General features: G+C 39.4%; 1 protein-coding gene across 1 annotated transcript in view; it reads right to left on the minus strand.

The window, feature by feature from the left end:
• The window catches only part of TAF3 (TATA-box binding protein associated factor 3), a 119,088-nt gene that overhangs the window by 98,965 nt on the left and 3,211 nt on the right, over positions 1–16,912 (minus strand). Inside the window, exon 2 of the mRNA XM_040248236.1 lies at positions 14,800–15,042. Within this exon, the coding sequence (XP_040104170.1) occupies positions 14,800–15,042 (243 nt within the window). The remainder of the gene's footprint in view (positions 1–14,799; positions 15,043–16,912) is intronic.

The raw sequence follows: 16,912 nt of genomic DNA on the forward strand, positions 1-16,912 counted from the left end.
TGAATGCATATATATGCATTCTTCTCTTATCTTTTCCTCTTCCTTCCTTCCTTTTCTGGGAAAAGGTTATGAAACATCTACCAGAACACCAGTGGACGGGACCGTCTCTAAGCTGGCCTCTGAGCCCTTCTGATACTAGCCATCTTTGAGAACTCGTTGCCAACTGTATAATGTTCTAGGCTGCTCTGTAGACTTACTGCCCCAGACTCGGAAATACCCATTTGTCTGAAGCACCCTGGCTTTCAGAGACTCCACCAGAAGACTCCCAGGATGCTCCTTTCCAGAGTTCCCTACCCAACCTCCTCTCCCTGCCTCCAGCCCTCCATCACCACTCTGTACCAGTCATACTCACCACCAGGGCAAACCCACCAGATATGCACCCCTTGGAGGCCTTTGCACTATTTCTCTGCTGAAGGCTCTTTCCCCAGATGTCCTGCACAGCAACCTCCCTCACTTCCTTCCTTAACATCTTTGCTCCGATGTCCCTTTCTCAGTGATGTCTACCTGGCTACCACAGTTTTAACTGCAACTGTCTTTCCAGCCCTAGCATTTTCATTACTCCTCATAATGCCCTATCTTTTTCTCATAGTACTTATCCCCTTTCAAGAATACTATATAATTTGTTTTTCTTATTTCTTCTATATTCTACCGACTAAAGTATAAAATCAAATCCCTTACGATGATACCATGGAAGTGAGAAATAGATTCAAGGGATTAGCTCTGATAGAGTGCCTGATGAACTATGGACAGAGAGGTTCGTGACATTGTACAGGAGACAGGGATCTAGACCATCCCCAAGAAAAAGAAATGCAAGAAAGCAAAATGGCTGTCTGAGGAGGCCTTACAAATAGCTGTGAATAGAAGACAAGCAAAAGGCAAAGAAGAAAAGGAAAGATATACCCATTTGAATGCAGAGTTACAAAGAATAGCAAGGAGAGATAAGAAAGCCTTCCTCAGTGATCAGTACAAAGAAATAGAGGAAAACAATAGAATGGGAAAGACTAGAGATCTCTTCAAGAAAATTAGAGATACCAAGGGAACACTTCAGGCAAAGATGGGCTCAATAAAGGACAGAAATGGTATGGACCTAACAGAAGCAGAAGATATTAAGAAGAGATGGCAAGAATACACCGAAGAACTATACAAAACAGACCTTGATGATCCAGATAATCATGATGGTGTGATCACTCACCTAGAGCCAGACATCCTGGAATGCGAAGTCAAGTGGGCCTTTGGAAGCATCACTACGAACAAAGCTAGTGGAGGTGATGGAATTCCAGTTGAGCTATTTCAAATCCTAAAAGATGATTCTGTGAAAGTGCTGCACTCAATATGCCAGCAAATTTGGAAAACTCAGCAGTGGCCACAGGACTGGAAAAGGTCAGTTTTCATTCCAATCCCAAAGAAAGGCAATGCCAAAAAATGCTCAAACTACCACACAATTGCACTCTTCTCAAATGCTAGTAAAGTAAAGCTCAAAATTCTCCAAGCCAGGCTTCAACAATACGTGAACTATGAACTTCCCGATGTTCAAGCTGGATTTAGAAAGGCTGAGGAACTAGGGATCAAATTGCCAACATCCATTGGATCACTGAAAATCCAAGAGAGTTCCGGAAAAACATCTATTTCTGCTTTATTGACTATGCCAAAGACTCTGACTGTGTGAATCACAACAAACTGGAAAATTCTTCAAGAGATGGGAATACCAGACCACCTGACCTGCCTCCTGAGAAACCTGTATGTAGGTCAGGAAGCAACAGTTAGAACAAGTCATGGAACAACAGACTGGCTCCAAATCAGGAAAGGAGTACATCAAGGCTGTATATGGTCACCATGCTTATTTAACTTATATACAGAGTACCTCATGAGAAATGCTGGGCTGGAGGAAGCACAAGCTGGAATCAAGATTGCTGGAAGAAATATCAGTAACTTCAGATGTGCAGATGACACTACCTCATGGCAGAAAGCAAAGAACTAAAGAGCCTCTTGATGCAAGTAAAAGAGGAAGAGTAAAAAAGTTGGCTTAAAGCTTAACATTTAGAAAACTAAGATCATAGTATCTGGTCCCATCACTTCATGGCAAATAGATGGGGAAACGGTGGAAACAGTGACAGACTTTATTTGGGGGGCTCCAAAATCACTGCTGATGGTGACTGCAGCCATGAAATTATTATTATTATTATTATTACATAGAGAGAAACATTTTATTTATTTTTTATTTATTTTTTTTTTTTTTTTACTTTACAATTCTGTATTGGTTTTGCCATACACTGACATGAACCCATGCAGCCATGAAATTAAAAGACACTTGCTCCTTGGGAGAAAAGTTACGACCAACCTAGACAGCATATTCAAAAGCAGAGACATTACTTTGCCAACAAAGGTCCATGTAGTTAAGGCTATGGTTTTTCCAGTAGTCATGTATGGATGTGAGAGTTGGACTATAAAGAAAGCTGAGTGCTGAATGATTGATGCTTTTGAACTGTGGTGTTAGAGAAGACTCTTGAGAGTCCCTTGGACTGCAAGAAGATCAAAGCAGTCAATCCTATAGGAGATCAGTCCTGGGTGTTCACTGGAAGGACTGATGTTGAAGCTGAAACCCGATGCGAAGAACTGACTCATTTGAAAATACCCTGATGCCGGGAAAGAGTGAAGGTGGGAGAAGGGGATGACAGAGGATGAGATGGCTGGATGGCATCACCGACTCAATGGACATGAGTTTGGGTGAACTCCGGGAGTTGGTGATGGACAAGGAGGCCTGGAGTGCTGCAGTCCATGAGGTCGCAAAGAGTTGGACACGACTGACCGACTGAACTGAACTGAAAGTATAAAATCCACAAGGACAAAAACTACTGTCTGTTCTGCTCATATGTATTTTCTGTGTTCACTGGCACACACAATCACTAAGTACATGCTGAATGAATTCAATAAGTGCATACATATTACAAGGTCAATATTTTAAATAGTATCCATTTTTAACTTTAAATTAATGTCTGGTATGGATATTGCCTCCAACGTGACTTCCCTAAATTAATAGCATGAGTTGGCCTACAATTCCCAAATATAATGAATGCTCTCATTCATGAGAGCAAATCAATGAAAGGAGTAGTAACCATCAAGTGTGCTTCTCAACTAAAACATTGTAAAGATTTAATCTACAGGTACATCCCTGCAAACAGAAAATAACACCGGGTTTCACTGTCAGCTGAGGAATTCACCCTGGCCCAGACAAGACTCATCAGGAGATGCAGATCCTGAAGGCAATCACTTGATGGTTCCCACTCATTTTTAAATAATGCCCTCCTTTTTAACAACAAAAGGTATCATCAATGCCCACAACAACATAGCTGTAATGTTAGCATACACTAATTAGGGAAATGCATGCACTCATGCTCAGTCGTGTCAGCCTCTCTGCGACCCCATGGATTGTAGCCCTCCAGGCTCCTCTGTCCATGGGATTCTCCAGGCAGGAATACTGGAGCAGGTTGCCATTCCTACTCCAGGGCATCTTCCCAATCGAGGGACTGAACTTACATCTCCTGTATCTCCTGCACTGCAGGTGGATTCTAAACCACTGAGCCACCTAGAGAGCCCACTTAGGGAAATACGTAATAACAAAAGACTATGAACTAAATGAAATTGTATGTTATTAACCACAACAACTGTTCTACACACTAAAAATAGAGTTACATTATATGTTCGTATAAGTTCTTTTACTTAGTCTACATAGGATCCTTCAGGCAACTCAGGCAATAATCTCAAGTCTTCCCAGAAGTCCACAATCAACAGGGTTAAATCAGTGGCATAAAGTAACCAAAAGCTTCATTATGGATATTTGAACCTTATAAATGGGAGCATCACTGTAATACAATTTAAACATAAAAAAATGAGCTCAAGTAACTTAAAGAAACAAACAAAAAAACTAGTCCTTTGGAGTCAGTTACTAGTGTGTGATCTTAAAAGTTCCCTACCACCCTACACCTCAGTTTGCTCATCTACAGAAGAAAGACCAACACCGGCTCTTAATCCTCAGGCAGGGCTATGATGAGGATGAAGTAAGGCAGTAAGTGGAAGACCCTCGGAAGAGTATGTGGCACCTCTCTCAGGGTATCTAAGTGCTGCTGTTTCTCACCAAGTTCCATCAAATCCAGCATTCAGGCCCTTGTCCCTCAAAGTCTGACATAAACTCACCATGTGTTTCACCTTCTTGCTACTAAAATTTAGAAAGATAAGGTTGAAAAAAAAGGCCTCAAGAAAAAACAAACCGTGCCATGAACGTCTCTGGAAACCTTGAACACCTGTTAAACTATAAACACGTGTATACTGATAGGTTCCGTGGCCATGTGGGTTAAACACCACTTTGGCGGGTGCAACAGTTGCACAGTATTTGTAAGAAGACATATGATGTGTACCATATAGACATGTAAAGACACAGAATTCTTCGCCATTAAAAAAAAAAATTTCCCAGAGCATTTTTGGTAACACCAAAGAGGACAGTTCTAAACAATCCTTTTCTTCCCAACAAAGCAGCTTTAATAATAATGAATTCACTGCCAGCCTTCACTGGAGGCTGAACATTCAGAAACCCTTTAAATGCAAAACTAAGTGTATCCCTATTTCATACTGAATGGGCAATAAGATATGAAGCAGTTCTCAGGGGACCTGGCAAGGTCTGTGCACTGACGACTCGATGCCTGCTGAGAGGGGCCCCAACACACAAGTAACACTCGACTGTGGACAGAATCTTCCCACCTTCAGCTCAGGCTTCTTTAAAGTTAATCTGAACACGCTGTACAGGAGAGGAAATGAAAAGTGAGTTTTTCTCCTCTACAGTGGCCCTGGGACTTCCTGAGCTTTCCTTTCCATTGCTCATTGGCCCAGATCTACTGCTTCCTTCTAACTATTCCCAATTGTGTCTGTCAAGACATAATTAGGGCTGCACACTAAAGAGAAGTGTTCAATGTAATAGCGCCATTAGATCCGACAAATGTTTCTTACTTTCACCCTCAGGATAGCAGGAAAAATAACTATTACCATTTGACATCTTGGCTCAGTGGAACCTTCATATTTTTAAGCCATTTTATACATAATTTACAGAAATATAAGTAAAAGGAGAGGGAAAACAAGGCAAAAAATGTTGCTAGCTCTGCGTTTATTTCTGATTTGTCTAATAATTATGAACTGTTAGTTTTTTCCCTTTTCCAAGTAGAAAATGAAAAATTTTGCACTTTCAACTGTGTTCAATTAAACCTAAAAGTTGGCTAGAACGATGCTTCCAGTCTTCTTAATTACATTCTTGAAACAGAATACAGAATTAGAAAATGGCCCCAAAATTAGAAAAACGAAAGGTGACAATTTATTTCACTACTGGATCATCCTTATCTAGATGATTTCATCATTCTTCCATTTTACTCTCATATTTGCATTTCATATTCTTCCATTTTTAAGCATATTTGGGAACAACTGATGAGTAACAATGAGTCATAATAAAATAATACCTCTGATGTTTAAATAGCAAGATGTTTCAAGATACAGAAAACATGATCCATAAGATCCCATTTTGTAACTTAAATTTATATAAGGGTGCAATGGACCCATATGGTAACAGCAAAGCAGAAGGGGTTTTATTCAACTAAAAAATTAAATACATTTTCTCTTTGTGCTTTTGACAATCTCTAAGAAAGAATAAAAACCATGAAATGCCAATCCTTCCAAATAAAAAAAAACTGCTCAAAACTCAAAACCAAAAATTGGAGCTAATCAATTCTAACAATACCCCGAAGGTTAAGAACACTTTTTCTCAGATTGTGTTAAATGTTAATACCAGAATAATTTAAAATTTTAAATGTAAATAATATCACCTATTAAGTTAGAAACACTGTTTTAAATGAAATATGGAATAAAATGGACATTTCATATTACTAGTAGTACTGTAAATTAATACAATATTTTTAGAGGAATTTCACCAAAATTTTTAACTTCATAGTCTTAACTCAGTAATCAAATTTTCAAAAGTCAATCAGAAATAATCTGAAATACTGAGAAAATTGTACGAATAAATGCATGTATTACAGTGATATTCATGTAAGCTAAAACTTAGAAGAGGCCTAAATCTTCAAGACTAAGGGCTGTCCCATCACACAGTCACTTAAAATGACAGTTAAAGGGAATTCTCGGGTGGTCCAGTGGTTAGGGCTTCACGCCCTTACCGAGTAGGCCCTGGGTTCGATCTCTGGTTGGGGAACTAAAAATCCCACAAGCCTATGGTACAGCCAAAAAAATTTATAAATAAAATAAGATGATGGTTATAAAGACTAGCCAGCAACATGGAATAAATAACACTCTTCATCTTTCATCTCAGACGAGGCCTCTCAACCATCAATCACTCCTATAGTTGAACAGCTAACTGCTATGGGGCAGATATTCAAAGATATTCATTAAGTAAGCACCACAAATCAAAATCTCTAACAAACCTGCAGCATCTCCACACCCCCATCCTACTAACACACCACAGAATGAAACCCACACCAAATCCTCTGAATCTATCGTTTTAATGTGGGCATATTTTATGCCATACAGAACAAGGTACATATAGTTCCACTCTATATTACAATTATTTTTAAGTAGATAAATTGCGATTTTTCGTTGGAGTTTTAATATTGAACTTTCAAAAATTAACAGAATGAATATATAGAGAAGTAGAAGGATACAGCAAACCTGAAAAGCACTGTGAACCAATTCAACATAATTAAGATTTATATAATTTTAAAACCATAGTAGAATACAAATTGAATTAACTATATCAACTAACCAAAACTTCTCTTCACAAATGAAAAATGGCTGGACACATAAGGGGAAAGCGAAAATGGGGAAAATATGCCCACATTAAAAGTGTCTAATGGGACTTTGAAGATGTTTAAAAATCAAAACAGAGGGAAAGGTAGATACAGATAGTTTAAAATTTTTGAAAAGAAAAGCTGGAGTTTCAGGAAGGATAATATAGGTCTTTGCTAAATGATAAAAAGGAATCTTGGCCAAATACAAAAGTTTCCTTAAAGAAAACAAATAGTAAATATATTCATGTGTAACTGCTCTAACAAAGTTCCAGAGACAATAAATTATTAACAATGCTATTGTCTTTCTTTCTAAAGCAAGCCACCTATGGTTTAAGTTATATGCTTTTTCTTAAGACTTTAAAAACTTTGGGGGGCATTTAATTGGATATCAAACACTTACAGAAAAAGAAAGAGTGCCACCTACTGAATTGTAATCCCTTTCAAAGGAAAAAAAGAAATCAATATTCTTATTTAAACTGCAGAGTTTAAAGTCTCCACCAGAAATAAAATGGTCCTTCCTCTGATGGCGTCACCAGTCAGAATCCAGGCCCCATCACCTCCCCCTTGGATGACCAAGTTCCACCCAGACTCTTCTCTCTCAAAGCCACCCTCCACCCTCACCATCACCGTATCCTGGCCACTTAAAACAGAGTCATCAAGTCCTTCATTCCTTGAGAATTTGAAATCAAACATAAATACTAGTCTAGTCTTTCTCCCACCCCCTCTTAGATTAGGAACTCTAGGAAGGCAAAGTTGGCCCTTTCTGGAGACACACCCCTGTATCTCCCGAAATAACCCGTGTGCCTGGCAGACAGTAGGCTCTTCATAGCTATTTGATAAATAAATGAAAATACGATTCTGAATTTTCTTTAGCACCAACGGTACAAGAGCGATATACCACCATTGTAAGTGAAGCAAATAACTTGGTATTATTCTATCTGAAGCAGAAAAGCTCCATGCAGCCATAGCAGCTAATTAGCTAAATAAAATGCAATTACTGCACTGTCCCAGATAAGATTCAAATTCAACAAACCAAGAGAGAATAAATCCTAATTTACGACAAAAGCACTCACACTGGGGTCTTAGTCCAAGTCAGCCATGTAACATCTATTGCCCTATTCACCTCCCAAGCTCTCCCTCTGCTACGCATGGGAAATTTTCCAAGAAATCTAACTGTGGATATTAGAAACTTTGGAAATTTCTAAAATTTTATTAAAATCAACAAAATATTTTTTCTATCATGGAAGGGAGAAACAGACAAATGTGGTGGTTAAAGTATGTAAAATACCAAATAAATGCTTCACTTTTCTAAGGCATTAGGTACTTTGCTTATTTAGAAGCATACAAACTATTTTAGCATTGCAACTGTGCTCTTATTTTCATAAATCCAGAAAGATTAAAGGAAAAACATTTCAACCAGGAAGAGAATTCTGGCCTGGTCCACTATAAAGTGGAGTCCATCATAGCTGTGTGTGCTGGAACCTCCGTCTCCGCTGTGAAATACGTGCGCCTCTACTTAAGGGCTGAAGGCAAAGCTGGAGACACCCATATATTTTAAAACTCTAACTCAAAACCTTACACTATAGGTACAAACCCACATCTGTCTTGCCAGAGGCAGGGAAACGAAGCCTTACCAGTCCTTATAGATCCTTGCTGTCAATTTCAAAGCAGCACACCGCACTGCACCATTGACAGTACAGAGTACATAGCCAATCTAGACTGTGGGCAATCCTGAAAGTCCAACACTCCAGGCTCCTCAGCAAATACAGTGCACTGTAAGGGGGAAAAGGCAGTAGGCAGGGGCAGGGAATCAGAAGTGGGGCCTGTAGACTAAAAGAAACTTAAAAGATACGAGAAGTAGGGGGAAAAAAAATGTGGTGGATGTGAAAAGAAATTAAAGTATCTAGGGATGCACATTTGACTGATAAAACTATTAAGAAAAACAAAGCAGTATTCCCTACAATAAAGTGAGAAGAGTGGAAAAGAGAGGGGTAGGCACACGGCGGGGCTCTGGAGTGATTGGTAAAGTTCTGGGTACTGAAATGGGAGGTGGTTAAAGGTATTTGCTTGTTGTTTAGTTGCTAAGCTGACGAAGCCGACTCTTTGCAACCCCATGGACTGTAGCCCACCAGGCTCCTCTGTCCATGGGATTCTCCAAGCAAGAATACTAGAGTGGGTAGCCATTCCCTTCTCCAGGGGATCTTCCCAACCCAGCAATCGAACCTGCATCTCCTGAACTGGCAGGCAGATTCTTTACCAGGGAAGCCCTTTATAAAGGTAATTCCTTTGTAATAATTCACTAAGCTATACCCACTCCTCCAAAAAAATAGATCAGTAAATAAGGAGAAACACTGCCTTTAAGTCAACCAGTCAGGTAGTACTTGGTGATCTCAATGAGAGCAACTTCAAGAGGGTGGAGGAAGTCAGACAGCAGCAGCTTGAGAGACAAATGGTAGGAACTGAAGTGGACACACATCCTTGAGTCAAAACATTTCCTATTAAGAGACCTAGAAGGATTCACACCTGAAACACATTACTCTTGGCAAATGAGAGTATGAAGAAAACGAGGAAGACCTTTCGTTTCATACTGAATATACTTGGACAGTTGTTTTTTTTTTTCTTCCAACATGCTTGTGTTACTTTTAAAAATTATTTTGAACCTATAAATGTTTATTTTTGAAAGTGCTTCATAAAATAAGCCCTGGGAGAGAAGAGACAAATGGAGAAGAATTTCAAATAATTTCTGCAGAAGAGTTTAATTTGTGGAAATACTCCACCTTTAAAGAGGGGGGCAGTACAACTCCCTACTCCTTAACAGTGGTCTACACATAGGGGATTCTTTCCAAAGGTGACAGTGTGTGAAGAGGGAAAAGAGGGTACCTTCAGAATGGACATACCGAGAAATACTACTCTGCCACATGACCAAGGTCAGCATCAACAGTGATCAATCGTGTTGACAGGATATACCTTTAATAAGACACGATGAAAATGGCACTTCACAACTGTGGTCTTCCTCCCCCAAAACCTGTCACTCCAGTGCAATCATGAGAAAAGCCTGACAAGTTCCAACAGAGGGGCATCTATATGCCTCTGACCAACACTCCTCAAAACTGTCACGGTCATCAGAGATGGAAAGTTTGGAAACTGTCAGAGTCAACAAGAGCCCAAGAAGACACGACAACTAAAGTCATGGGCATACGATACGGATGGACCAGAAGAAGGGCATTAGGCAAAAACTAAAGATAGTGGACATTAACAATGCATGACAGTAATATATCAACGCTGGTTCATTAACCATAACAAACATTCCATAGTAATATATTAATATTACATGAAACTGGGTATAGGATTTTCCCATAAATCTAAATCTATTCAAAGAAAGTTAACTTAAAAAAAATTTTAAAGCCCTAAAAGTAGCAACATCACAGTATCTTGACCAAGTTTCCTAGTTTGAGGTTGTTCAGTTTCCTGCAATAAGTAAAGCAGAGTAAATGGTTTCTATTTCTTTTTTCCTTCTCAAATATTACGGGCCAATCAACAGATCACCTAAAAGACCAGTGATCTACTGACCGTACTTTTGAGAACTGAACAATGACTCTGGAAGAGAATGCTATTTTTCATGCATTCCTTGGCAAACAAAACAGGAAAGAAAAATATGTTATTGTTGTGAATGTGAAAATACATATGGTGGGCTGGCAGGCGGGTAGTGTTCTTGGGTAAAACACACTGGGTACTGGCCATCAGAACTGTAACAGTCTGTGCAGATGTGCATTTATAATATCCTTTCAAAGAGGTTTCACTTGTAAACACATAATCAGTTATAACAGGTAGGAATTCGTCTCGCATCTTCTCCCAGCCCATCTTCACACAGCTGGCAGTCAGAGAGCTCCTCCATCAAGCACACACCCAACCCAGGTATTAAGTCTGTGTCTCCTTATCCCCTAAGCATGTGATTAACACTGTTTTAGATTATTCTTATTGTTGAGTCACTTCCTCAAATGTATATTGTCCTTCAAGGGAAAAGGAAATTCCTCAAGAGTGAAGCAGCAAGAAGGGAAGGGGACCAACATGCGTTATTACGCGTTATGCACTGTCCTATTTTATGTAGATGTCTTACAGAATCTCTCCCTCAGTCCTCACCGTCACTCTCGTGGCAGGTGTTATATACCTGCCTTACAGACGATGGAAATGACATTGGGACAGGTAAAGCGACTTTGTAAGACTGTAAACTCAGTAACTAACTGAGTCACAGGCGAACGGCTCCATGAAGCCCAGGCTTCTTCTACAGTTCCCCAACCAGGGACCAAACCCACACCCTCTGCATTGGAAGGCAAAGTCTTAACCACTGGACCACCAGAGGGAGTACCCACATGCTTTTTTTGACGTAAATCAGGTTGAAAGATTGATAAGAGGGTAGCCCCATGACAGAACTTTGCTAGTAGGATTTTACGACCAAAGTCTGACCATGCCTATGACTCTTAGGAAAATAAAACAAAAAACTTGGTGAACAGATGTTATCATCAAGGTTCTTCACATCTGTACCACGCTGTGCACCACTAACCAGAATGCTAGATACCTTCTAACGTGCTGTGCTGGTGGAAAAAAAGACTTCAGGTTGTAAATGACTTACTAAGTTGACTTGTATGGCTGTATTAAAAACTGGGTAACCACAGGACTGTATTTTATGTTCTTTTCCCTGAATAAAAGGTTTTAATAAACATCTTATTGTACTGCCTATCATTACTATATCCTTATGAACAATATGCACATTATATGAATCAGCAATATTTCTGCTCCTTAGAAAATCCACAAGTGTTAGCTGGAAAAAGAAGTGGTCAAGGCTCACATTATTTTCCTCCTAGAATGTTTATAATTTCTATTGCAGAAACTTCAAATAACATAAGATTCTTTTGCTTCAAATAATCCAGAAGAGAAACTCAAAAATTTACTATCATAATTTCAGAGAGCAGTCAGTAGCTAAAATCACTGAATCATTTTTCACTCTCCTTCACTACCCAGTACAAATCTGCTATCTTAGCTACATTTCCTTGGCAGTATTTAAACATGATAACCATATCACTTTGAGAGAACATCATTGTGTATAATTTGCGTGCCATAAAAACAAAACAAGAAGGTAAGCACAGACTATAATCAAAGTCCTAGCTTTGGTTCTGAGTAGTGAGCTCATCAGGGTTTATTACAATATTAAAAATAATTAACTCTCCAAATTAATAAATGCAGGCCATGCAATGACCAATGAGGAACCTGTGTGTGAACCAGGAAGTGAGATTAATTGAACCTGAATTCAAATTAAAAAAAAAAAAAAACAGAAAAAAATTTAAACAATCTAACTACTAAACAGGAGGCTGAACGGGAGGCATAATGATATGAAAATAGATTTAGAAAGCTCCAAAGTACACAGAGAAAATGGACTATATAACTGTTTATACAGAGAAGACAGTAGTTCCAGCTCAAACACATGCCAATTGGTAACACACACAGTCTTGCTGTTACACTTTACCAGTGTCTAACTCGCTGAAATGATACTTGTATCACTCTGAGAATCACTAATGTGCCACTTACTCACAACAATGTCTTCCCTTCAGTTTCCTCCTATGTAATGCCTTCCATTTCCTCCCAGCATTTGATGACCATTCATGTTTTCTTAGCACAATTTCAAATTTTGTGTACTTCTAAGTAGCATTTTAAGCATACTTGTATACTTCTAAGTGGCAATTCATCTAAAAACTATTCCAGAGCCATACAAAGGCTATTCTTAAAGTACAAGAGGACACATCACAGACTAACTTGATGCTACTTTCATGAAGAGGAGTTCTTTTCAACAGTTAGTACCAGGCCTCAGCCTAAGAAACCCTCTTTTGATGATGTTAATACTGAAATTCATCTGTTATTAAAGTAATACGTGCTTAGAGAAGCTGTAACAAATACGTTTCTAAGATCAAGAACACAGACATTAGGGAATGAGTGGTTTAAACAGAACGCCTTTACACAGGGGGTTACAAACAGTAAGACATCCTCCAAGGTAATAAAGGTTACAGATACAAATCAACTCAAAGGTGTGGAGGAGACAGATTCTTAGCAGCTACTGAGGAACACTGGGAATGAGTGATTTGCAAGTGTGAAGATTTCCAAGCCGTGCTGTTAATGTACCATTAGTCAGGAAAGGAGGACAAACAGGGAACTTCTACAGGCAAGACCCTACAAACAACACTTAATTGAACTCGGTTCAAGAACACCTTGGAGAAGGCAATGGCAACCCACTCCAGTACTCTTGCCTGGAAAATCCCATGGACGGAGGAGCCTGGTAGGCTGCAGTCCATGGGGTCGCTAAGTTGGACATGACCAAGTAACTTCACTTTCACTTTTCACTTTCATGCATTGGAGAAGGAAATGGCAACCCACTCCAGTGTTCTTGCCTGGAGAATCCCAGGGACGGGGGAGCCTGGTGGGCTGCCATCTATGGGGTCACACAGAGTCGGACACGACTGAAGTGACTTAGCAGCAAGAACACCTACTGAAGGCATGCTTTGTATCACATTTACTGGTGAAAACTGACTGCTGCCTTCAGTCAGGATTAAATCTCTAATAGTTACAAATACATGCAGTAGAAAAGGGCTAAGCTGTCAAGTAGAGTCTTTTTCCAAGGGACTCAAACCAGAAAGCTATGATAGTTTTCCATGTCTGAACTGTTCCTCAAACAATATAGAATTACCATATGATCTAGCAACTCCTCTTCTGAGTATAGACCCCAAAGAACTGAAAAGCAGAACATCAAGTATTTGCAATGTTCATAGCAGATGCACAACAGCCAAAAGGCAGAAACAACCCAAGCAGCCATCCAAAAATGGATGGAAAACAAAATGTGGCTTAATATGCACAATGAGGTATAGTTCAGCCCTTAAAAGGAGGGAAATTTTGACACTTGCTACAACATGGATGAATCTTGAAGACATTATGCCAAGTGAAGCAAGGCAGATAAACAGATATGGGAAATTCCACTTACATGAAATACCTAGAGCAGTGAAATTTGTAGACAGAAAACAGAATGATGGCTGCCAGGGGCTGAGGGGAGGGGGCAATGAGGAGTTACTGTTCAACGGTTACAGAGTTAGAGACGAAAATGTGCTGGAGATGAACAGTGGCGCTGGTAGCACGACAGTGTCGATGCGCGTAAAGCCACTGGACTGCACATGAACAAACAAAGCGCTACAGCTATTTCTGCCATCATTTGCGTTACCCTGAAGCACATCTATGGTTTTAGAATTTTAGAAAAGAAATTGCAACTTTCCCATTTTTTAACAAGAAAAAATGTTTTGTACCTGCATTACAGACCACAAATTACATATGTATCTCTTTAGAATCTTAGTGATCCTAGAAGATCACCGTGTAAAATCATGCAGGAAAAAAGGAACTCTTCAAGGATTGACTAAGCCTGAGTGGGTATTAGTTTGCAATAAAAATTCTGTATGACCAAACATAAATATTTCTACTTATCATAAAGATACAGATAAATCTACATAATATTAGTGAATGTTCACCCACTGTTTCCAGTATCATCTAACTCACGTCTACAGTAAATGAGGAGAACCACCCCAATTTTATGCTTCAAAGCTTTTCTCATTTACTGAACATCCCATTTTCATTTACTATGTCTCCTGACAGGCTTCTCTCTGAGGTCACCTTCGGTTCTCCCCTACTTAAAATTTACAAAGGAAATTAATGCCTTGATGATTCCAGGGCTCTGCATGCTGAGGCCCACTGCAACTTTGTTGCCTTAAAGGTTAGAACAATTTGTGAGTAATATTAAAATATTTCTGTTGCATTTCCAGAATTTATATGTTAGCATAACATTTTATATAATTCAGTTAGAAAATCTAAGCAGATTAAAAATCCATTAAAATAGTTACAAATACATGAGCAAGAAACAAAAACCGCCACAAACCTTCTTGAGAAGACACAATGGGTGGCATGTAATCGGGGATGTACTCTTTTCTTTCCTCCGCATCTTTACTTCCGGGTTGAGGAAACTGAAGAACGTTGTTCTTGCTGACAGGAAATGAAGGGATCTGATGTGGGAAAGTGACGGGTTCAATATTGTGGATATAGTCTTCCAGTTCGTGAAGACTAACCCCCATGAGTTGGAAAGCTTCACCAACATCATCCAAAATTGGGTCTGTCCGGCCATCTGAAACAGAGTCAAAAGCAGAGCAAATTATTCTAAGAAAATTCCATGAATATCTTTTAAGGCATTAAGATAAAAAGTATTAGGTAAATATGCAGCTCAGAAACAAATATACTATATACTTAGGACTCAGTTATTGGAAAGAGTTGAATAAAGTTTCAACAGAACATCATATTGTTTAAATATTAGAAAGCTGACTCTGAAAGTCATTTTAAATACAACCTGATGACCAGCCAGAACACCACAGACAATTCACGCTAACAACCAGCCAGTACAGAACTAATGTCAAAAGTAACTCAAGGATGGTCAAGGGCACCTGGGACATTGGCTGACACAAAGTAAATGTTTGTTATTATTTTTTATCAAATATGTAGAATGCTGAGCTAGGTAAATGTCCATTCCATTTTCTGTTAGTGATACAATGCTGGAAAGTACAATAGTGGTTGGCATACACCTGGCACTCCATAAACATCTGCTGAATGATTTTACCACTAAATCAAATTTTTTTAAATCTAAGAAAATGTGTTGACAGGACTTAGATCATACAGGCAATTTAAATATAGACTTTAAAGGTATTTAGAAGATACTATATAAAATGGGTAGAGATAAACCAATAAAGCATTAGATATAGTGAGATTCTCTTTAGAAAAGGAGGTTCCTTCTCTGCCTGCCCTTAATAGAACTTAAGGTCTCTGCATCTTTTAAAACTTCTATGAAAATTCCAGTTCCAGATTTCCGTAAAATAGTCTTCTTTCTTTTTCTTTTTTTTTTTACTGTAATCTCCTATAATCATATCAAATTCAGTTTGCCTGAAATTAAATCATGATGTAAAATGGAAAAGAATAATACACAGTTTGCAAAAACTAGACCTGCTTGCTAACACCTATTCAGAAAACTTCTGGAAAGATACACATTCAACTCTAACAGGTTACAGGGCTGATCACAGCAGACAGGGAAGGGGAGAACTGAACCATGAGACTCGCATCTAACTTCAGGAATGTTGTAGTCTGAATTTCCGTACAAGTACAGGTTACTTCTATGATGTATAAAAGAGACAGAATACATAAAATGAATACCTGTTCTTCCCCTTAATGACAGGCAGGCATTTTCAACTCTTTGATCCTTATTAAAAGCATTATTCTTTTCTCACTCTAAAAAAATGTGATCCTCTTGAATTCCTCCACATTTGAGCAGTTTCAGCCCTAGACCTTCCAGTCCTTTCCATCCTTGCTGGCCCTGGCTCTCAGCACTTCTCCTTTCGCTCCGTTCCCACCATCTCCGTCTCATCACAATTTCAAGCCCTCCCCAGTGCATCTCTAGTGCATTTCACCGACAGCGCAACTGTCTTCAAGTATCACTTTCAGCACCCTCCCCCCTGCACAAAAGTGTGCAGTGTCTCCTGCCTCTATCTGTGAAGTCCCTCCCTCACCTGATTTTTCTCCATTTAACACTTCTCTCTGCTGTTGCTGCTGCTGCTAAGTCGCTTCAGTCGTGTCCGACTCTTAGCGACCCCATGGACTGCAGCCTACCAGGCTCCTCCGTCCATGGGATTTTCCAGGCAAGAGTACTGGAGTGGGGTGCCGTTGCCTTCTCCAGCACTTCTCTCTAGCACCTTCCAAATGAACTGGTTACGTATTCCACGTTGGCCGCCTCACTGAATCCCACTTTGTTATCTCAGGTTATGCTTTTCTTCTACCTGGCGGCCTCCCCACCTCGCACCACTGTGCGCCACGCTTCAACTCAAATCTCGTCTTCCCTGTGAAGCCGGCCCTGGAACCCAGAGTGCGCATGCGTCTCTCCGTCTCTGTATTACTTCTGCAGTCACTATCGATACCGTGCACTACTTTCAGTGTATACACACGTTGTTTAATGT

This window comes from Oryx dammah, unplaced genomic scaffold, assembly GCF_014754425.2.
Source record: "Oryx dammah isolate SB20612 unplaced genomic scaffold, SCBI_Odam_1.1 HiC_scaffold_10, whole genome shotgun sequence".
In the NCBI taxonomy this organism is placed as follows: Eukaryota; Metazoa; Chordata; class Mammalia; order Artiodactyla; family Bovidae; genus Oryx; species Oryx dammah.